The following is a 24,059-nucleotide window of genomic DNA, read 5'->3' as shown; positions in this document are numbered from 1 at the left end:
AAATGCTTGTTTCTAGGAATATGTAGATTGGAATATGAAATCCTATATTAAAATCAATCAATCTTATTAGTAAACTGCCGGGGAAAATGGAGGGGACTTTAGTGTTTGTTCCCGTCAGCCTGTCTGTCTGTCTGTCTGTCCGGATTTGGATACCAGACGATAACTTGATAAAAAAATCAACGGCTTTTGATCAAACGTCAGACAATGGGAATGAATTTGGGGTCAAAGGGTCAGCTACAAAGGTCACTCTTACTAAAAATATTTTGTTCCACAAAATATTAGTCTCAGACGATAAATTGAGTAAACATCAACGGATTTTGATCAAACTTCACCCAATGGTGGCATATGGAAACATAAAGCTTTGAATTGAATTTGGGGTCAAAAGGTCAACTACAAAGGTCACTTTTACTAAAAAAAGCAGATTTTTACAAAATATTAGTTTTCGGACGATAACTTGAGAAAATATCACCGGATTTTGATCAAACTTCAGACAATGGTTGCATATGAGAAAATACAGCTTGTGATTGAATTCGGGGTCAAAAGGTCAACTACAAAGGTCACTGTTACTAAAACTATATTGTTTAAAAATTCTAGTTTCTGAATAATAACTTGAGAACACATCAGCGGCATCTGTTCAAATTTTATACAATGGTAACATAGGGGATAACATAGCTTGGGATTTAATTTGGGGACAAAAGGTCCACTTCAAAGGTCACTGTTACTAAAAATACATGCAGTTTGTTTCACAAATGTTCGTTTCTGAATACAGGTATTGAATTTGGGGTCAAAAGGTCAACTACAAAGATTACTGTAACTAAAAACATATTGTTTAAAAATTAAAGTTTCCGGACGATAACTTGAGAACACATCTATATAATTTGTTCTAACTTCATATAATGATAGCATAACTAAACAATAATAACTTGCCATAGATTAGAAAAATCTAATTGACGGCAGAGGTTGCTTGCAACACTTACTGTGAGCTTGTTTCTATAATCATCAATGAATAGGAACCCAGATGTATCCTACGAGTATGCTTATCTCATTTGACGATATCTCTAAGTATAGCGACACTGTTCGAACACATTTAGGTTGATGACTATTGTTTTGAAAACTTCTTTCGAATTCCATGTACATGCCTAAGTCACAAACGTCTCCCGGCAGTACAAGAGAGCTGTGCGACATAATTTAAATCCCAACTTTGACTTGTACGTTTCTAACTCGAAATCGATATTGAAATCACTAACACCATGCTGAATGGCAGTCCTTTGTGCGTTTCGCATTTAATATGATGTTTGATAGTATGTTATATCATTGAGCATTGTCATATGAACGTAACTATGAGTATTAACGTCGTTAGTGATAATTAAAAAACCTCCGTATTTTTGGATATCGTTATATTGGTTTGGGATGACTGTGAATTAAGTTATCAGGAAAGTTGATCTCCCTTCTATCAAATCAACCAAACCGAGAGAAGATATCAACTAAAAGTGGCTCACGGTTCGTCCCCATTGAACCTTCTATAACCGGCTTAGACATTATTGTAAATGTCGATAAATACCATCGTCAGCACTTTGGGAATAGTAGCGATCTGTCATTTTATAAACGTATGTTATTCCATAAACAGCTGGTGGATGTTTTGTTTAGGGTAATTGTTTTATAAATATTACAGATGATTTAAAAACATCCCTTTTTACACTTGACAATAACAAAATGAATCAGAATATTGCTGACGAGTTATTTCGGGACTGAATAATAGAATGCAACAGAATTGCCTGGTATGCATGGATTATGAAATTTTAATAATTCTTAACAAGTGGATTATGAAATTTTAATAATTCTTAACAAGTGAAATTAATCTAAATTCAATAAAATACACAAATTCCAATAAAAATGCCAGAAGATTTCAACCAAGAGCATACAAATACAGACAGACCACGCAGACATAATAAAATCTAAAAACTGATATACGGGGAACACCATCATTAGGCATTACCATGGTAAACCATTTACATATTATCATAGTAAACCATTTATATATTACCCTGGTAAACCATTTATATATTACCCTGGTAAACCATTTATATATTACCCTGGTAAACCATTTATATATTACCCTGGTAGACCATTTATATATTACCCTGGTAGACCATTTATATATTACCATGGTAAACCATTTATATATTACCATGGTAAACCCTTTATATATTATCATAGTAAACCATTTATATATTGTAAACAATTTATATATTACCATGGTAATATTACCCTGGTAAACCATTTATATCTTACCCTTGTAAACCATTTATATATTACCATGGTAAACGATTTATACATTACCATGGTAAACCATATATTACCAAGGTAAACCATTTATATATTACCCTAGAAAACCATTTGTCGCACCTCGGACAGAAATGTTCCCAAATGATTGACGGAGAGCCGTCACGTGGTGACTTTATAGGGGGTCAGCAAATTTTATTATGGTGCAATATGGCGGCTGTCGCCCTCGCTTCAAAATTTCAACTCACTCTCTCCAACTAAATATACCATTTCTTAAATCTTAGGTAGGAAAACACAACAATTAGTTTAGTCACATAAAACTAAGCCTTTGAAGGGACTCTATGGCCATCATACAGCCAACAGCAGTCTTTACCGAACTGATACTTCGTGTTTTGGAGAGTCTGAGGTTGTAAGTGTTTCTAGGATTCGGCAGTGATGCTAGTGACATCATAAGCTGTCACACTTGGATTTGTCATCAACTTTCGTATCTTCATACAATTGTTTCGTCATTCTATGAATTTTTGGGGATGTAAGGGAGGACATGATTCAGCTAGTTTCGACCACTAGGAATTCGCAGTGATGTGATGGCGACATTACTGAAAGTCAATTGCAAATACATACAATGTATATGTGTTTCAAGGACACGTCAGTGATGTTGGGGTCGGCAATCTTCTGTTTCTTCCTTCAAGGACTCCTTAATGAGGCTAATGATCATGCACAAAAAAAAAAAAAAAAAAAAAAAACAAAGCATCAGCAATTAATTAAAAGACAACTTCCCACCAAGCTGTATCCTGTCTCTATGTTTGGAAGCCACTGTAATTAGACCAAACTGAATGCAAATAAAAAATGATAAGATAACATGGTGCAGCTAATAGAACAAAGCATGTCACACCATTATGACACAAACATTTGTTTTAAAATTGTGAATACTATATACATATAAGTACATATGTAAAAGAGTAACATGTCCATGTGATGGTTAATATTAATATATATATAAAAAGATATATATATATATATATCAATACAAAGCAATGAATTATGAAATCAGTTGTTTCTTTAAAACATTCGGGTTATGCCCTTTTAAATGAAAACAGGATGCGATGAGCAAGAATACAGAAGAAACTAGGCCGGATTTCTAAAGACTTTATTTGAAGATCCGATGTCTTAGAGCTATAAATAGCCACGTACCAGGAAGTTACACATTAAAATGTGAAATATACCTAAGCTATTAAGTTGAAAGTTAACACTATTAACTAACCTTTTCCGTCGATAACTTATTATACAACTTCATAGTTGAGCTAATATAACTATTATGACATTTATGGGAAATGCTTATCAGACAATTTAATACTGAACGCCGCGATATATGATTTAACGGCAGCCAGTGTAAACAACATGGAAACACAATATCATTCCCATGTTCGTTATCCAATTAAACTGTCTAGTAAACAGTCTGGGTTCTATATAAGTCAGTGAGTGTGTGTTAATGGTGTCACCTTTCAGAGGAATCCATGGGAGTAGTCTATGTAACCACACAGTGTATTTATATAGTGCTTGTTATTCTGCCCAATTAAAACTACCCTATCAACAAGGCATTCCATTACATTTTTAATGGTAGATTGTGGTAAATGCTTTTTGAAGAGTTTTAACTGGAGGTTGTATCTTTAAAATTTTGAATGGAAGATAATGATAATGGCACCTTTTAATGTCATATTGTTAGCATTGTGACACCGATATTCACTGTTAACACTGTCATGTTTTAATGTCAGATTATGATCACTGTCATGTTTTAATGGCAGATTATGATCACTGTCATGTTTTAATGGCAGATTATGATCACTGTCATGTTTTAATGGTAGATTATGATCACTGTCATGTTTTAATGGTAGATTATGATCATTGTCATGTTTTAATGGTAGATTATGATCACTGTCATGTTTTAATGGCAGATTATGATCACTGTCATGGGATTTAATGGCAGATTACGATCACTGTCTGGCATGTTTTATGGCAGAATATGATCATTGTCATGTTTTAATGGTAGATCCTGATTACTGTCGCTTTTTAATGTTAGATAATGATCACTGTCATGTTTCAATGGTAGATTATGATCATTGACATGTTTTAATGGTATATTATGATCATTGTCATGTTTTAATGGTAGATTATGATCATTGTCATGTTTTAATGGCAGATTATGACCATTGACATGTTTTAATGGCAGATTACGACCATTGTCATGTTTTACTGGTAAATTATGACCATTGACATGTTTTAATGGTAGATTAAGATCATTGTCATGTTTTAATGGCAGATTATGATCACTGTCATGTTTTAATGGCAGATTAAGACCATTGTCATGTTTTAATGATAGATTAAGACCATTGTCATGTTTTAATGGCAGATTAAGACCATTGTCATGTTTTAATGGCAGATTACGACCATTGTCATGTTTAATGGTAGATCATGATCAATGTCATGTTTCAATGGTAGATTATGATCATTGTCACTTTTCAATGGTAGATTAAACGATACTTGGTGTCCATTGTCAATGTTTATGGCAAATCGTGATTTGGTCTGATTGAGCAGTCGAATGCCTATATAGAAACGACATGCCTATTCTGCGCAGTTATTTAAGCCTTGTTTTCATTAGGATTAAATTACTACTGAATGCTACTGTTTCCATTCTTTGCTTTGTCCGAGGCGCCATTCAAACAACATCTATTTGTAGTTATACGATTCTGTTAGTTTGAGGTATACTGCTAAGTGATTTTGGTGGTATAGTTCAATGATATCACACTAGTATTTCGGTGTAAGCTATATTCTCTATTGGAGCCAAATAGATATTTGGAGATGGTCTCTTTACTTCTAAAAAAAACTTCTTTCTATAACCATGTTATAAGCCATAGCCAATAGAGAACTTTTTTTATTAGAAACGCCGGACTAGCACTTGAGGACGACGCAAAACAGAAAACTGTTGCAGGATCTAGCATTATTTTTGGATTTGTGATTAGAAAAGCTCATCGTCTTATTTCCAAAGGTCACAATTGTAAAATGTTTTCTTTTTGCTCATTTCATGCAATACCATATGCCATATATATACTATTCAACGTTTTTAACGAGACTTTTTCTCTTTCCAAAACTGAAAAACATTCTCGTAAATACAGTATGTATGTATATACATTTGTATAACGTAATTGTATGTCTATTTTCGATAACACTTAGATCTATAAATGTACTCCAGAAATACGGCAATTACCAAGGAATGTTTGTGTGTTTCTGTAAAGGAACCAAGGAGAAAGTCATATGGTGTTGGGCAAAAGATAAAAGCGACAACAGAGTCTAACGTATTCTCCACCTGCTCATTATTTCAGGTGAATATCATCCTCCATTCCCAGGCTTGGGGAGCTCTGAAGCGGAAGCAAAGCTGCAATCCTTCACACGGAATCCTGCAGACAACAGTCATCAGCTGGCTACACAACATACGGTACTTTTGGGGCCCACGAAGGGAGATTTGTTTACAAGTAGTGCCACGACTCCACGTGGGGGTACCTAAGGTAGTCGATGAATAGAATATCATATTCAGTGACATATATAATCAAATTTTACAAATAACTGGTTCAAAATCACAGATTGCGCATTATGTTCACATAAAACGAAGCATTAAATATATTTCCTACCATACCCTTCACAATAATAACAATCTGATGCAATATCAACTGTGTTATAACGCGATAAGGAAACCTTATGAGCAGCAACAACAGGCTGATGTGGAAAAAATAATATTTATTTACCTATATTATCATATGTATTTACCTGTATTATCCTATGTATTTACCTGTATTATCCTATATGTATTTACCTGTATTATCCTATATGTATTTACCTGTATTATCCTATATGTATTTACCTGTATTATCCTATATGTATTTACCTGTATTATCCTATATGTATTTACCTGTATTATCCTATATGTATTTACCTGTATTATCCTATGTATTTACCTGTATTATCCTATATGTATTTACCTGTATTATCCTATGTATTTACCTGTATTATCCTATATGTATTTACCTGTATTATCCTATATGTATTTACCTGTATTATCCTATGTATTTACCTGTATTATCCTATATGTATTTACCTGTATTATCCTATATGTATTTACCTGTATTATCCTATATGTATTTACCTGTATTATCCTATATGTATTTACATGTATTATCCTATGTATTTACCTGTATTATCCTATATGTATTTACCTGTATTATCCTATATGTATTTACATGTATTATCCTATGTATTTACCTGTATTATCCTGTGTATTTTCTTGTTTTATTGAATCTTTTTAGCTTTCTTTTCTCATTTCTTTTTTCATTTCTTTACACAAACAAATACTCATTTATTTAGTCTCATTAGAGTACACATTTTGTTTACCCCAGACGAAAATGTCTGGTGACATATATCGAGTAAAGATGAGGAGAAGTCTCAAATGTTCATGTGTGACTAGGCAAAGCCTTCCCAATATAATGGCAGCATGCAATTATGAAACCACTGTCATTAAAAAGCTATTAGTATTTACATATATCCATCTCCCTGTCTGTCTCGATAGGTAAGTGAGTAATGAAATATAAAAAAATAGATATGAATTTAATATCATTGCATTAATGTCTTGCGTAATCTAACGGCCAGCTGTGTCGTCCATCTCACAATTAGTATATCAAGGACAACTCCAGCTCTAACGGGGCGTATACAAATCGATATCAAGATATTAACTTCATACTATTGTACTATAAGGGATTTTTCCTACGTGTCGACACACAACTAATTTCAGATGATTAATAATGCAAATGTTGTAGAATTTATTAAAATGTTTTTAACTATACTGTTATAATATAAAACATACAAAGTAAAAACAAATGTATGTACCATGCAATTAAGTGTCTAACGTTCGCCGGAGAAGACATGAATTAAGAAACACATCAATTTTTATTTTCGAGTAAATTTGAAATCCAATATGGTCACCACAGCTGAAGCTTGCCAGAAATGATGCTGACATAGTTCCGACCAAGTGTTATTATTTTTCAGGTCTTATCCGAATTCCAAGATTGCTGCCATGCTATGTTTAGACTCTCCCAAAACATTCCCATGTCTGTCCAAAATCTAAGGTGGTCGCCAAAGTCACCATTTTGAAGAAAGGTATTTAATTCTCTACCTATTCGATTGATTCCAAAGTAAAAACAAATGTATGTACCATGCAATTAAGTGTCTAACGTTCGCCGGAGAAGACATGAATTAAGAAACACATCAATTTTTATTTTCGAGTAAATTTGAAATCCAATATGGTCACCACAGCTGAAGCTTGCCAGAAATGATGCTGACATAGTTCCGACCAAGTGTTATTATTTTTCAGGTCTTATCCGAATTCCAAGATTGTTGCCATGCTATGTTTAGACTCTCCCAAAACATTCCCATGTCTGTCCAAAATCTAAGGTGGTCGCCAAAGTCACCATTTTGAAGAAAGGTATTTAATTCTCTACCTATTCGATTGATTCCAAGCTTGACCTGTTACCGTAAAGGCCTTGGGCCTCTTGTTTTCTTCTTCGACACACACGCAGTATGATGTTTTGTTGATCTTTTCTTCTCCCTAAAGTCATATACGGTATAGGGGAGAAAACTCGTCTACCAACATCGTTTCAGCATTCAGTTGTGACGATATTATGTTGGTTGCGTCAGTGGCAAAACAAATATCGTCGTGACTTTGAAATGTCGTTGCTGAATTATAACATGAATATCTTTCAATTACTCTTTTTGGAATAAAATTGTCTATTCGTCGTTTCATAATGTATGTATAATTCATTTCAGGTTGATTTGGATATCTACCATGATAGAAGACTCCATGATATGTTACTATCAAATATCGAAAATTATTTTTTTAAAACCGTATTGTAAATATCCAATGTATTTATATCCATTACTGCATGGTGGATCTGTGGTAACTCCTCATGATGGTATGGTGTAATAAGTGGTAAAAGTTGGCGGACGGAATTTGTTCAAGAAGGTAGGTTACAGTTTGAACTATGTTTTCGATGATTTATACAATATCCTGACCGTAACCATTTTGCGTTGTGATTTGTGATTTTATGCATTTTGTTTAAAAAATGGAAACGAGAAATGTTGTATGAAATATAATTAATAATCGGTAACCTTTGTATTAATTTGGAAAGTCAGATTGGAAATTAGTTTATTAAGGTTTCATTATATCCCCTTGAAGAATATTCGTATTTCAAAATGGCTACCATATTGAGAGAATCCCGTCTTTTCTGAGTTCAGGATGACTTATAGTCGTCACGTTTCGTTCGTCGTCATCTGCCGTTAACTTTCCACATTTCGTTCTACCAGTGCGACAAAGTGTTGTTATTTTCGGATTGACCAAAATCCAAGATGGCCGCCACATTTTTCTCAAGTTCTACCATCGCGATTTGGCTGAAACTTGCATGAAATGATCCTGACATGGTCCCGACAAAGTGTTGTTACATCTCAAATCCCAAATCGAAGATGGCTACCTTGACACTATATCTAATAATTTCATATATGATTATTGCCAAGGTAGTCAGATGACCGTTAAGGCTCTGGGGCCTCTTGTTATGGATCCATACTTCTATCGGTTTTATCATTTGATGGCCATAGCTGACAAACAGCAAATACGGCAAGTATTTTGATAGTTTTAGACGTGTAAATAGTATGGCACTACGATAAATTCTTCTTTTGTCGCCATTCTGAAAGCCAAGCTCGCCGCTTAGATCTATTCCTTCAGCATTCATGTCGCTGTATATGAAAGTCAAAAGTGAAGCTCAAGAAAATACAATCTCGATAGACGCCACAAAATGTTCACCTTTCATTGGATGTTTCTACTACCCCAGAATCTCCTCGAAATAGCAACTGGCTAAGTCATTGCCCTTCTATACATACATTTCAGTTCATGTCTCATGTCACATCGACCAAATCCAGCCATATGCTGTTTTCCAGAGTGGATTCACACTTGGTTTCCTGCAACTGCCCATCACGTCCAAAGGTACAACCTACATGTTGAACAGGCAGGAACACCCGTATATCTAGTCTCCACTTATTATGTCTTTAGCCAACCATCCATTCGTTATCTTCTTTTCTATGTTTTCTATCTTATGCCTTTCCCCAGTGTTGCTTCCAATGTAACTGTCAATTGGCCAGCTATGCCCATATGGGAACATCCGAGCATAAATTTGTCTGAATAATGTCTGAGAACACAATCCACCATGCTTCTTATCTGTATGCATAATTCCTTTTGAACTATAGCAGAAGACTACCGTCCATTCCAGAACTTCATCAAAGATGATTAAAGTACCAGTATACCTTTGTTGGCTGCCGCTCCTGTTCTTTCTCTTTCTTAGACCAAGAATGGATGACCAACATAGTGTCGGTGATCCTCAAACATGTCTCTAGACTCTTATTATAGGCGGAAACATACCGTTTCTTTCATGTTATTAACTCATCGTCATCGCCAGTCTTAGCTTCGTCACATTGAAATCCGTAGCCAGGAATACGAAACCATTGAGATACTCTTGACCACTTTGTCAGTAACACACTGACTGTTAATTTAGTAGCATTATTTTCAATGAAGTGAAGTCATACACCATAAGTGGTCATGCCAGGCGAGGTAGAAGCTCATGCCTAGATAGCAAATCCTTACTATGGACTTACCGATGGGGTTGGGAAGGAGGATCCCATCTTGAGTACTTCCTGTACCTGGACATATATCTCCTGATATTTTTGGAATCGATCAGTCTTACATCAAACCGGTATTCCAAATATAGGAAATTTCTTCACCCTTGATCTACATCGACCATATCACTGAGACTCGATCTGTTTTGGTGACTAAACTTGGTGATTCTTCCATATTTTCATTGTCTCCCTAAGTGCTAAAAGTCTATATCCACCGGACGTGTGTTTGACGCCACTGTTAGGGAAGTCGAATCCTCACTGATATCTTAAAAGTCCCTGGTCTGTTTTTGTTTGTTTTATTAGATTAACGTATTATTAACAACCTAAAATTACTATACGTACTCAAAGAGTAATACTGCCACGCTGAAGTGATGTCTCGGCAGTGCATCGAAATATGTTTTAGCTAAGAGTTCATAAAGAGGGTCGGCGACTGTGTTGTGCGGTGCCTCTGGCGACTGGTTCGTGCTTTACAACTATAATGTGAGTGTGTGGGGTGGGGTATGCGGTGTCTCTGGCGGTATACGCAATATAGTAAGAAGCATTTGTAAGTTTTGTGAACTTCATCGTGATTTTTTCTTTCTTGTTTTTTTTTTGATATGTGTTATTTTTATGTCTGATTCATCAAGATATTAAAAAAATCATTTATAAAGAGATAAAAATGGGAGAAAATCATCCGTATTCAAATTAGGTTTACGTAATACAAATGTAAAGGAGTTAATGTAATATTCTGAGTATAATACAACTACTCTGAGAAAATAAGTAATGTAATTATGTCCATTCTCATTGCATTGGTGCAGTGTCCTGTATGTATGCCATTTATATCTGGATGATATTCTAATATTTGTTCAAATAGGTTGAAAAACTTCATGCAATAAAATAATTTGAAATTTGAAGTGATATATAGCACCATAAAAAGTGCTAGAGACATACTATTAGAATATACCGCAGCCTCCCAAAAGATACATTAATTCACACACATTGCATATTGGAGATGTCGTTCTTTATTAACCTTAGTTGTTATTAGGACTTAAGTCAACAAACCAACCAACGTTTGATACTAAGTCAAATCGTTGATATGGTGCGGTATTCATCTACGTGTATCAGCGATGTTCAGTCAAACACCAATGTCAGTGAACCTATGTTTAATCTTTGTCGCCCTGATGGAACATAATACTGTACACCCTTTCTCCAAAATTGAATTTATATATTCATCAACTGCCATTAAAAGTTGCCTTTTGTCTGAGAAGTAAGGCAAACTCTTTCCTTCAGCTCTGTTACAATGTTAAAAGCATCATGCGCAGCCAAATATAGCCATATATATTTTATTGGGATATTTTAAGTCACATGGAGTTGTTCCATACTTTATTCCCTAAATTTAATTTATAGATCTTTATTTGTATTTGTATGAATAAGCTTGTCGAATGAATGGAGCAAATCAAATGTGATGAAATGAAAGCGATCGAGTAAAAGGAGTGAAAGAGCCCTCCTGTGAGAGTCTATATGTTGTAAGAGGGATGAACCCATGGTCCCAACCCTGGCATCCTTCTAATTTGCTGGGGAATAAAATCAATTTTGAAACCTTAAAAAATACTTTATTCCGAAAGCGAACAAAATGGATGCTGCTTAAAACAGAAGTCATATATCTATTTGGTGTATCTTTTATTACTCCTGTAGAAGTATTCACAGAAGTCCTCACACCTACTGCTTTGATACCAAGACAGATTGCGATAATTATGTCTGCAGGATCTGCAAGGGAAATCTTTTTTAGGATTTGCGCATAATCTCTACGACCTATCGCCGATATTAGTTCTCAAGCCATATCTGACCCAAAACAAATAAATTACTGTTTTTTTCTTTATATATGTACAGCTGGTCGAAGTGTTCCACTGTTAAGCCATGGTAACCTCACCAATACTTTTCAGTCGATATTATTTGATGCTAAAATAGGAAACACAACGAACAAGAATGACGGAAGGTGAGTTACATTTCACATCTAATATAAGTTGGGGAAAAAACCTCTATATATCTTTTATAATTGGCTTGTTATCATTTACTGCCTTTTCTTTCCATTACTTTGCCATTTACAATGACATACGGTATTCCTGGTCGTGTACGCTAGTACTTCATCAACCGGACGACGCCGCTACTTTCACCGAGTTACACAGAAAGTGATTTAATAAGACTTTGACATGTTCACTATAAGGGAGATCGATAACTACCGTTTCCTACTCAGTTTGTCATGTAACGCGCGTTTCGTATTAATTTGGGATTCAGTTTCCATTCAAATGACAGAAACAGATCTTAATTAAACTCACGTGGAGAATTCTAGTCTGTTTATGTCATGTAACTGCCAGAGGGAGAGGAGGGGGTACCGCCTTCTTGTAAATTGGAGAGAAAAAAAACCCCGAAATTTCATAGATGTCAGAAAATACTAATCCTTTGGTATTTGTACTGATTCTACCCTAAAGAAACATGCGCATCAAGTCCGTTTTGACGTTGTCATGCAAATGGCGGTTGCAAATTAGTATTATGCCCTTTTGTTGTCTTACCCGTGTGGTATTCTGCCGTTCAGTCGCCCTGTGCCAATAGAACCGCAGACTACTGCGGACATAGTATTCAAATGGAAGGCTGCAGTATGGCCGTGATGTATCTCTTTGTACTCTTGCCCTTTTTACAGTGTTATCTCTGAAGCATGCTGCCACATTAAAAGAAATCAAACGAGCACATCCCATCCAGTCACATTATACTGACAATTGGCAAAATAATTTTTATTGTGAACGTTAACCAGATTTGATTTATAAATAACAATTCAGTCTGAAAACACATTAAAATTTGCACATATATCGGAAACAAACCAGTTGTAATGAAATTAGATTGGTTGGTTTTACTATGATAAGCCAGAAAAGCACACTGTGGTTAAAGGTGTGTGAAATGTACAAACTCGCTCGCTGTACGCCATTACACGGTGTGGTCAGATGTCTTGTTAGTTCGCTAAACCTGCCTATATTATTAGGCTTTTTTTATATATTAGGCAAATATATATTAGGCAAAAAAAAAAAAAATAAATAAATAAAAAAGCCTGATAATATAGGTAGGTTTAGCGGACTAATGTCTTGTATACCAAACTCTGACCCTTACTAGTGTAGTAAAGCACTTTTGTCTAGAACTACTCAAATAGCTTTTATGGTAGTGTGTTTGCCGTATTATGTGCATACTCCTGTCTAAAAACTCCTCGGTGGTTATGTATTGCATTTGTTTAACACACATGGCATTAGCTCTGGTATGAGTGTATTGTACATATTGCACCTTCTGAATGGTATTGCTATACGATATATTTGGGATTTCAACGGTTTCAATTAAAATACTTTACAGTGTCGTAGATTTTTTTCTCTCATAATTTTATGTTTATATGTCGCATGAAACAATATATTTATGCCATATTTTGCTTCGTGGTTACGTAACAGAATAAGCCTCACTTGTCGCTTTACGTCCTTGTCCCGGTTATAAATATGAGCGTAGGACACGCGTTGAGCTACCACTTTTATAGAGTATGGTGTGTCCCGGCTGTTGGAACGAAAGGTGGGAGGTGGTGCGATCATGATAATGTCAGACTGACATGATCTTCTATTGATATAAACACTGCTTAATAATAAAGTGGACTTATCGGTTACTTTGTTTATCCAGAAACATAAATACATAGATTGGAAACTCCTTCGTTTGTCTTTGTTGACAGGCAGCGGGACCTCCGGTTCATAGGCATTTCCCCTTGGCTAACTACTTTAAAATGTATTCTTTTAAACATTATATTTTTGCATCTACACACAGTTTAAACATTAAATCATGGTTTGATGTTAACAGTTTTCCCGATTGATGTTATTTAATGTGATTTTTGAAAGCCTGAAAATCAGCAATTCTACCTGGTTTTTGGAAAATCCGACATTAAAAACCGGAAGTGCATTTTGTTTTATTGATATATAACTTAAAAGCATTATTTTTTCTATCCAAAATTGTACTCAAACCATCTAAAAAGTACTGAACTATCAACACATCAAACTTGTTTGCTTTATTTAACTTTTTAGCAGTTTATCTAAAAACTCTTTAGCACATACAGAGGTACATGGCGGAGTAGCCAATCTCTATGACACACGTGACCACGAATGACTCAATGGGAATGATAACAAGATACCGTAGATATTTTTGGTCCTACAATGACATAAGGAGAGGTGGCCTTGGTTTATTATTCAGTAAAGTCCTAATGACCGAACGAAAACTGTACTTAGGACTAACGAAATTTGTTATCAGAATGGGGAGGGGCATATAATATGGACAAGAATATACATTCGTATAGAGTGTCAAAATGTGCTTTTAAAGAACACGACAAAATAACCAAGATTCCTAATATGTATCCAGTGCGAGTAGATGTCTTCAGTAAGAAATTCGGTTATCAATGAGTATTGGACATTACGATAAAGACAGTGAACGTGTGTACGTACTTATCTGTATGTCAAGGTTAAGGTCATGTGTAAATGGGAACACATTGACAGGACAGTGACTACACAGGTAAATAACTAGGTCACATAATAAACTCTCAAGCCAGATTCGTCTGCGTTATGTCATTGTGTACACAAAGAGGGAAAATATTACGAAATGAACACATTACTAGATTGAAGTGAACAAAGTATGAAATTTACTGATTTTCTGCATGTCTATACGATGTAGTTGGTGTCATATTCCATATTTTACATAATGCCTTCCTCCTTTATCTATATATATGGTACTTGCCATGTCTCGGCACTGTTCCATACTTTACAGAACGTCTTGCCATAGATCAGACGTAATGGTGGTTGTCGATTGTGTCATTCGTGGGGGCCGAATAATCGATCCTAAAAATGGAATCGACATTATTGGGGATGTAGCAGTACACCAGGACGTTATCCATTCAGTCGGAGAGGGGTTGCAGGTTACTGGGAAAGAAGAGTTTAACGCCGAGGGTTGCCTGGTGACACCAGGGCTTATTGACGGACACGTGCACTGTTACCAGTACGCCACACCCCTCGGAGTTAATCCGGACGAGCGATGTCTATCCCGTGGTGTGACAACCATTGTGGATGCCGGAAGTGCAGGCAGGTTGTTAGGAATGCTGAACTCCTTGTTTTATGTATGCTTGTCTTTGAAAGTGATGTAATGTGTATGGATCAGTTTGATTTTGATTTTTGCTGTAGCCTTTGGGTGAAGTGAAAAACTATTAGTACCCGAAAAAAACCATCGACCTACGGTCTGTGCTAAATCACGTAGGACAGTTGGCAATAAGTAGAAAACTGGTACACCACGTTTATGTACTGTTTCAGGTCAAAATCACCTTTATTATTTTACGTGTATATTTCATGCATACTATGAAGTTATGCAGAGACACAGTGGAAAGAAGTATTTATTGAGCTTGAGATATATTTGACATATCGTCTAATGTTATTTAAAGTGTAGAATAATCCGTTCTACCAATCATTAAAACAAACATTGGTTGATATTATTTTAAAACGAGATCCTCGTAAATATGTAAATATGTTTGTGAATAGTTTGTGTTCTGGGGTAGTCAAATGACTATACTAGTTGAATCATACAATGTTTAAGATGATTTATGTAATTCCTGGCAACTATGTGACATTGCATTGAAATAATGCTATTTTAAAGTTAACGGTCAATAAGAAGAACCACACCTTTTCGTAGATAAGTAGATTTAAGGGCTGAATAAATCTATCGCCGTGAAAAAGTGAATTAGAACTATTTTATTAAATTGCTAAATTATATTATCGTTAAATTAAGTTAATTTACAATAATCCTTCAGAGGAAAAGTCTAAACATCCTTCCTCCAGATTTGTTCTAGAGACAAATACAGAAACAACACGCACTGTGTACCATTGTATTTTGTAATAGTACCAGTACTGAATTGTATCGGTGTACGGATTTAAGAATCACTACATCAGATTTTGAAGGATAGGATACATTACTTGTTACCAGCAATTTTTTTTCAAAATCTGCTTAGATACCGTAGACATGAGATTTACAGATCACTCATTAACCGGTCAAAATCTTGACGTCAAACGTTACAACACCGTCTAATGGAGGAGCATTGATCATAATGACAACAAATAAATATTAAATGGTCGGTATGGAAAGCAACACTCTCCTTGACACAGTTCGTGGAATCATGCATTCCATCTGAAAACATTTGACAAAGGACATATATTTCCATGTCCGAGGTGGTAATATCTTCTATAATCAGTATCTTCCATGCGTCCTATACACCATCCACCAACAACTCTTCCTTGTGTTTCTCTAAAAGTTACCATTTAGAATTTTAGTTGTCATTGAATGGAGTTCTACAATACTCCTGGATTTCTTTATTCTTCTCAACACACGTACGCAGATGAATGCAGAATCGATATCTAGATCCTTACCCATCTGCGACAACAAAACGACAACAAAACATACACAGCAAAGTATTCAATCTAATGAATTTGCAGGACAAAAAATATCCGATCTAATAAATAGACCGACAAGAAAAGACTCTAATCAAATAAATAGGCAGGACAAGAAAAGTCTCCGATCCAATAAATAGGCTTGCAAGAATAGTCTCTGGTCCAATAAATAGGCAGGACAAGAAAAGTCTCCAATACAATAAGCAGGCATAACAAGAACATTCTCCATTCCAATAAATAAGCAGGAAAGAAAAGTCTCTGGTCCAATAAATATGCAGAACAAGAAAAGTCCCATATCCAATAGATACGCAAGACAAGAAAAGTCCCAAATCCAATAAATATGCAGTACAAGAAAAGTCTCTTATCCAATAAATAGGCAGGAAAGAATAGTCTCTGGTCCAATAAATAGGCAGAACAAGAAAAGTCTCCAATCAAACAAATATGCAAGACAAGAAAAGTCTCAAATCCAATAAATATGCATGGCAAGAAAAGTCCCAAATCCAATAAATAGGCAGGACAAGAAAAGTCTCTTATCCAATAAATATGCAGTGCAAGAAAAGTCTCCAATCCATTAAATAGGCAGAACCAAGAAAAGTATCCGATGTAATAAATAGGCAGGATATGAAAAGTCTCCAATCCAATAAATAGGCAAGACAAGAAAAGTCTCCAATCCAATAAATAGGTAAGACAAGAAAAGACTCAAATCCAATAAATAGGCAGGACAAGAAAAGTCTCCGATCCAATAAATAGGCAGGACAAGAAAAGTCTCCAATCCAAATAGATAGTATGAAAAAAATACAATGTGTCATTGGATTAGTTTTGAATAAAAAGATTAAAGGATCGAGAGCAGAATGGTTTAAAAGTCTTTACATAAGGTAACTAAACATATCGTAAGGCTTTAGAATTTTGTATATTGGTTTAGGAATGTTTAATTGAAAGTAAGCATTCATAGGAACTTCTTTGTTGCTCTAAGTATAGATAAAACCATTTGTTATCTTCTGGGAATTATGGCATGTGATGAGAAATCGACACGAAAATATGTTCTCAAGTCTTTTGCCTTTTACCTTTACTCTCTAGAGTAAAACAAATACGCGTCTGTATTCCACAGGCTCGTCAACCTTCCTTGGCCTTCGTAAGTTTATTGCGGAGCGGAGTAAGACACGAGTACTCTGTTACCTACACATAGCAGCCCATGGACTAGCGGCCGCAGGATGTGCTTCGGGCGGTAAGTTGGTTTCCTACATACTTTTATATAGTTCTGTTCTGGTTTGCCAATCATCATTTTTCCTATGATATTTCTTCGAGACCCCTAAAAACTCCGTGGCAGTCTAGAAATTATTTCTCTCCCATGACATTTCTTCGCGATCCAAGAGGCTATGTCCGGATCACAACGTGTCTGCTGGGTGCAAGATTCAATAATGTTTTCGGTTTAGAAACCGTCAAGAGAAGTCATTTCTTTTCTGGTTTAGTAATTTGTTTGAATATTCGTTTGTTAAAATATTTATGTAGATAATTGTCTACGATACCAGTATACTATCGGGAATCAAGTTTTCCCGCTGTTTACAAAGGTTCTGTGTTTCCAACAGACCCCCTTCTGGTTTCCAAAAACGAAATTTTATTATGTAAGAAAATTGAGCCAAACGAAGATAAATAATTACAGCGTATTCATAACAAGACAAAGGTACCGATTATTTTTCTCTTACTCTTTTAACTCACTAAACCCAAACAGAAGCGACCGATACTACAATAGTTATCCAATTCGTGGAGCAGGTATCTAAGAATAGTTGGTATCTAAACAGGAACATATACCGCGGGATAACTATCAGTTATCGTTAATTATATCGAAATTATGGAAAATATCTTACTTTTGTAGCCCCTGGTGGTGAGTCTGACTGTCTGAATCAGCTGGATGTGAAGGCCTGTCGAGATGTGCTGGAGCAAAACCGGGACATTATCATTGGTGTTAAAGCAAGGCTGTCGGAAAGTATAACCAACCAAGGGGAAAACGAGCAGGAGGTGTATAGGTAAGCAGCAACAACAACAACAACAACAACAACAACAACAACAACAACAACAACAACAACAACAACAACAACAACAACAACTACAACAACAACAACAACAACAACAACAACAACTACAACAACAACTACAACTACAACAACAACAACAACTACAACAACAACAACTACACAAACAACAACAACAACAACAACAACAACAACAACAACAACAACAACAACTACTACAACTACAACTACAACAACAACTACAACAACAACAACAACAACAACAACTGCAACTACAACAACAACAACAACAACAACAACAACAACAACAACAACAACAACAACAACAACAACTACAACAACAACTACAACAACAACAACAACTACAACTACAACAACAACAACCACCACCACCACCACAACAACAACAACAACAATAACAACCACCACCACCACAACAACAACTACAACAACAACTACAACAAAAACAACAACCACAACAACAGCAACAACAACTACAACAACAACAACAACAACTACAACAACAACTACAACAACAACTATAACTACAACAACAACAACCACCACCACAACAACTACAACTACAACAACAACAACCATCACCACAACAACAACAACAACAGTAACAACAACAACAATAACAACAACAACAACAACAATAACAACAACAATAACAACAACAACTACAACATCAACTACAACAACAACAACTACAACAACAACTACAACATTAACAACAACAACAAAAACAACAACAACAACAACAAAAACAACAACAACAACAACTACAACAACTACAACTACAACAACAACAACAAAAAACAACAACAAAAACAACAACAACAACAACTACTACTACAACTACAACAAAAACAACAAAAAACAACAAAAAACAACAACAACAACATTAAGACATTAACGAAAAATAAAATAAAAGGACCCAACGATATTGTACAGAAAAAATGTAAATACAGCCAGAGAAGATAAGTTGCTTCAGCAGCAGTCATACCGATATTAAAATCAAGCAGCTTATTCTGATTTCTTCAAGATAGTTAATGTGTATTTTACAAGTTGTCATTTACAGAAGGTGTCCCTTTCCATTATTTACTAAGTTTATTAGTTATTAATGATGAAACCTTTGAATTATAGACGGGCGATGGAGGTGGGCAGACAATGCAGGGTGCCAACGATGATTCATCACACATTATCATCAATACCTACACAGGGCTCGGCAGGTAAATAATACAACAAAGTCTACTTTAAATAGTCCTTAAATTAGGTACATGATATGTCCTTTCATTCTATCGAATCAAGCTGACAAGAAACATTTTCTCATGTCACATTGCTGTTTGAGAAGCTTTATTTTAATCATTAATACGTTGTAAATTGATTTTTATTTTATTTTCTGGAATTCGTGCTTAAAACTTGACATTTTACCATGTTCTATAAACAGTACTGTGTACCTAGAAGGGTAAATATATCTGTCATGACTAATTACTTCAGTCTCGCGTATCAATCCTAAATGCCGGAAATTATCTTACCAGCATCTCTCTTTGATCTGCAGGTGACAGACGCCTCTGTTGCCCACGCGACATGGCGCCTGGTGATATATATACCCACACGTACCACGGATTTCCTAGTACCATTATCGACCCGGAAACAGGCGATATACTTAATGACGTCATCGAAGCACGGAAAAGAGGAGTGCTGTTTGAGCTAGGACACGGTCAGGGTTCATTTAGCTGGACGGTTGCAGAAATGTGCGCTAAAAAATCTTTTTGGCCAGATATCATAGGAACTGACCTTCATTCTGGAAATCTCGATGGTCCGGTTTACGATTTGCCGCGCGTGATGACGAAACTTTTACATCTCGGCATGCCTCTTTATGACGTCATTGCCGCCGTGACAGTGAACACAGCCAATGCTATCGGAAGGGGAAGTGATTTGGGTTCTCTGTCCCCTGGAATGGAAGCTGATGTTACAGTTTTGAAAATAGAAGAAATAGACAGGGACTTAGACGATTCTCAGGCCCAGACGAGACGTGTCCGTCAGTGGATCGCGCCTATAGCTGTTTGGAGAAAAGGTAACCGACATGAAATTACTGAACCGAAGCAAATTCCAAATAAGGAAGCCATGAAACTTAACGCGATGGATTGGCCGAATTTGCTGATAAAGGATTCAAATCCTCCATCGGTTTTACAGAATCAATGAAAGCTGTAACATTCCTTACGGTGGCGATATCCACAGCATTATTATCATCATCATCAATAACAAAAAATATAAACAGAGATTTCCCAACCAGTGACTGATTTTCATCATATTTGTTTCGTGTTCTACTGTCAGTGTGGACGTATTGTGTTCCTACACATCAAACAACAACAGTTCAGTGGTCCGCCATATTTATTACTCAATATTACTTCACACAAGCAGTTACAAAAATGGTACACCGAACCAATGTTACAGTGCTTCAAACGAACCTACGACACATCCCCCTTTCTTTAGATATTATATTTAACTGTCCATAGATATGATATGGGGAATAAAACAAACTTTATCAATATGTAATTGAGTCCATGTGTGCTAAACTTTCTTCACTATGGATGAAACTAAATATATTAATTATTGTTCCAATAAATTTCTAAGCAATTACATATTTAAATGTTAACATTATTATTTCTAAAATAATCTTTCAGTTCTCAATTGGCCATGTCCACTTTAAAGTCTGTAAACACTTTTAACTAATATCAATCAACTGATTTAACTAGGAAAACACTTTGAACTAGTCAAACATGACTAAAAGAAACATATAAACTAATGCACACTAATCTGGCACACGAAATCTTGCAGATGTTTCGGTTTCTCAACACGTCTTCCAACTCTTGTCGTCACAGGTGTACTTGGGGTCGGACTAGGAACTCTCACAGGGATTTGTGATGGTTTTGGAGAAGTGTCTCGTGTCTCTCGTGTAACCAGTTCCATTTGTTTGTCTGGTGCGACATTTACACTTTCTGATGGAGTTTCAACAACTGGTTTTGAACTATCAGTATCTGAACCTAGAATAACTGGTGTACCAACAGGCTTCCATTTTTCCTGGGTCTTTCTGAGGTGACGACGATTACGTCTGTATTCCCTTCCATCCTCTGTTCTTACGTTATATGACCTTATGTCGGTTTGGTCTGTAACTACGGCTTTTGTCCATAGCTTAGATCTACCCACTGGTTTTATCCTAACCACATCTCCTCCTTTCAAAATACCTAGTTCTTTCACACCGTGATTGTAGTTATTCTGCTGTTTTTCTTTCCTTTGTGTTATTTTGTCTTTTACGTCCTTTGAATTCAACGACTGTGGTTCTAACAATTTCGTTGATGTTGGTAACAAAGTTTTTGTCCTTCGACCGAATAGACGTTGTGACGGTGAATAGTTCACTCCTTCACGTGGCGTATTTCTCCAGTCTAGTAGAGCTAGAAATGGGTCTTTAGCGTCACGGATAGATTTCTCCATGATTCGTTTAGACGTTTTTACAGCGTTTTCAACTTTTCCGTTTGACTGTGGGTACGCCGGTGAGCTGGTAATGTGCTCAAAATCGTAACTTTCAGCAAATTTGTCAAATTCATGACTCTGAAACGGCGGTCCGTTGTCGGAAAAGATAACATCTGGTATCCCATGTCTCGCGAAGTGCGCCTTCAATTTTCCAATTACCTCTTTACCAGTTTTGTCGAACAACCTGTCTATCTCGAAGTAATCGGAAAAATAGTCTACTGTCACCAAGTAGGCTTTCTGATTTAGGTCAAAGAGATCACAACCTAGCTTTGACCAAGGTCTGTCAGGTACCTCGTGGCTTATTAACGGTTCTTTCGGCTGATCGATACATCTTGAGTTACATATCTCACATTTACTGACAAAGTTCTCCACGTCTTTATACATTCCTGGCCAATACAAAGATTCTCTCATTCTCCGAATGCATCCCTGTATTCCTAGGTGCGAGTGTGCTGCCTCAATGATATTTTCTCTTTCACTCTCCGGCACAACTACTCGGTCACCTTTGAAAACTAGACCATTCTGAACGACAAGTTCATCGCGGAATGTAAAGTAGACATGAAGCTTGTTATTAAGGGTGTCTTTAGTATCCGGCCATCCTTGGAGAATTACCGTTTTGAGTTGCCTGAGTACCTCGTCGGATTCTGTAGCGGCTTGCAGCCTGGCGTATCTCGACTCTGTGATTGGTAGTATCACATTGATGTATTCAGTCTCGCGCTCGGTTTCAGACCGATTTTCACTGTTTTCCTTGAGATATGCTCTACTGAGCGCGTCGGCCATGTACATTGTCGGACCCGGTCTGTACTGAATTTCAAGATTGAATTTCTGCAACCGAAGTAACATTCTCTGGAGTCGCTTTGGAGCACTCAGGAGATTTTTTCTACAGATAATCTCCAGCGGCTTATGGTCCGATTCTACTAAAACTTTACGTCCATAGGTATATGTCTCAAACCTCTCTACTCCGAACACCACAGCCAACAGTTCCTTTTCGATTTGAGCATAACGCTCTTCCGTCTTAGTCAAGGACCTCGAAGCATAACATATCGGGTGTCCATCCTGCATTAGACATGCACCTAACCCTGTCTGAGACGCATCGCATTGTAAGACGGTATCCTTTGACGGATCAAAGAATTTTAACACTGGAGCTGCTGTTAGCGCGTTTTTCACTTTTTCGAATGCTGTGTCATGTTCACAATCCCATACAAACTCGGTATCATTTCTGATTAAGTGTCTTAGAGGTGTTGTGATTTCGGACATGTTTGGAGTGAATTTCTGGACATAGTTCGTCATTCCCAGCAATCTTTGCACATCCCCTTTGTTTGCTGGTTTAGGCATTTCTTTAATCGCTCGCGTTTTTTCGGGGTCGATTTGTAAACCTTCTCTCGAGATTATGTGTCACATATACGCTACTCGCGATAGTCTTAACTTCAGTTTGTCTCTGTTGAGCTTAAGATTCTGCTCGTTACACCTTTGGATGAACGCTTTCAAGTTGATCTCATGATCTGTCAACGCATCCTCATCCTTCTCTCCTGAACCGTAAATCAATATATCATCGTGTATGGCCTTGACACCAGTCAAACCTTCCAAACACTCATCGATTCTTCGCTGGAATTCCTCGGGTGCCACCGATATGCCAAAAGGCATTCTTTTCCAACGAAATCTTCCGAAAGGGGTCCCAAACGTTGTTAACAAACTACTCGCTTCATCGAGTTTAACATGCCAGAAGCCATTTTTTGCATCTGCCACAGTGAATACCTTGGCGTTAGCTAAGTCTGGCAACACATCATCCAATACTGGCATCGAGTAGTCATTTCGTTTGAGCGCTTTGTTTAACGGTTGAGGGTCTATACACAATCTGATTTTTCCTGACGGTTTTGTAACAACGACTAACGACGAAATCCAATCTGTCGGAACTGTGACACGTTCGAGCACGTCCTTTTTCACCAAACGGTCCAATTCGTCCTTGACC

General features: G+C 36.4%; 1 protein-coding gene and 1 long non-coding RNA gene across 2 annotated transcripts; both read left to right on the top strand.

Moving 5' to 3' along the window:
• Positions 1-5,000: 5,000 nt before the first annotated feature.
• On the top strand, positions 5,001-10,009 carry LOC138309540 (uncharacterized). Its single transcript, XR_011206296.1, has 5 exons — positions 5,001-5,326; positions 5,661-5,843; positions 7,700-7,810; positions 8,152-8,347; positions 9,266-10,009. It is a non-coding gene; the product is annotated as an uncharacterized lncRNA (long non-coding RNA).
• Positions 10,010-14,060: 4,051 nt separating this feature from the next.
• On the top strand, positions 14,061-21,206 carry LOC138317499 (deacetylase Oant_2987-like). Its single transcript, XM_069259226.1, has 5 exons — positions 14,061-15,170; positions 17,632-17,748; positions 18,397-18,547; positions 19,703-19,788; positions 20,118-21,206. Exons 1-5 carry the CDS (start codon positions 14,819-14,821, stop codon positions 20,762-20,764), a joined length of 1,353 nt encoding a protein of 450 aa, XP_069115327.1. The 5' UTR covers positions 14,061-14,818; the 3' UTR covers positions 20,765-21,206.
• The last annotated feature ends 2,853 nt before the right edge of the window (positions 21,207-24,059 follow it).

Source organism: Argopecten irradians, chromosome 1 (genome assembly GCF_041381155.1).
Source record: "Argopecten irradians isolate NY chromosome 1, Ai_NY, whole genome shotgun sequence".
Taxonomy (NCBI): domain Eukaryota; kingdom Metazoa; phylum Mollusca; class Bivalvia; order Pectinida; family Pectinidae; genus Argopecten; species Argopecten irradians.
Note: the sequence above shows the minus strand (reverse complement) of the source record. Positions and strands in the feature narration are given on the sequence as shown.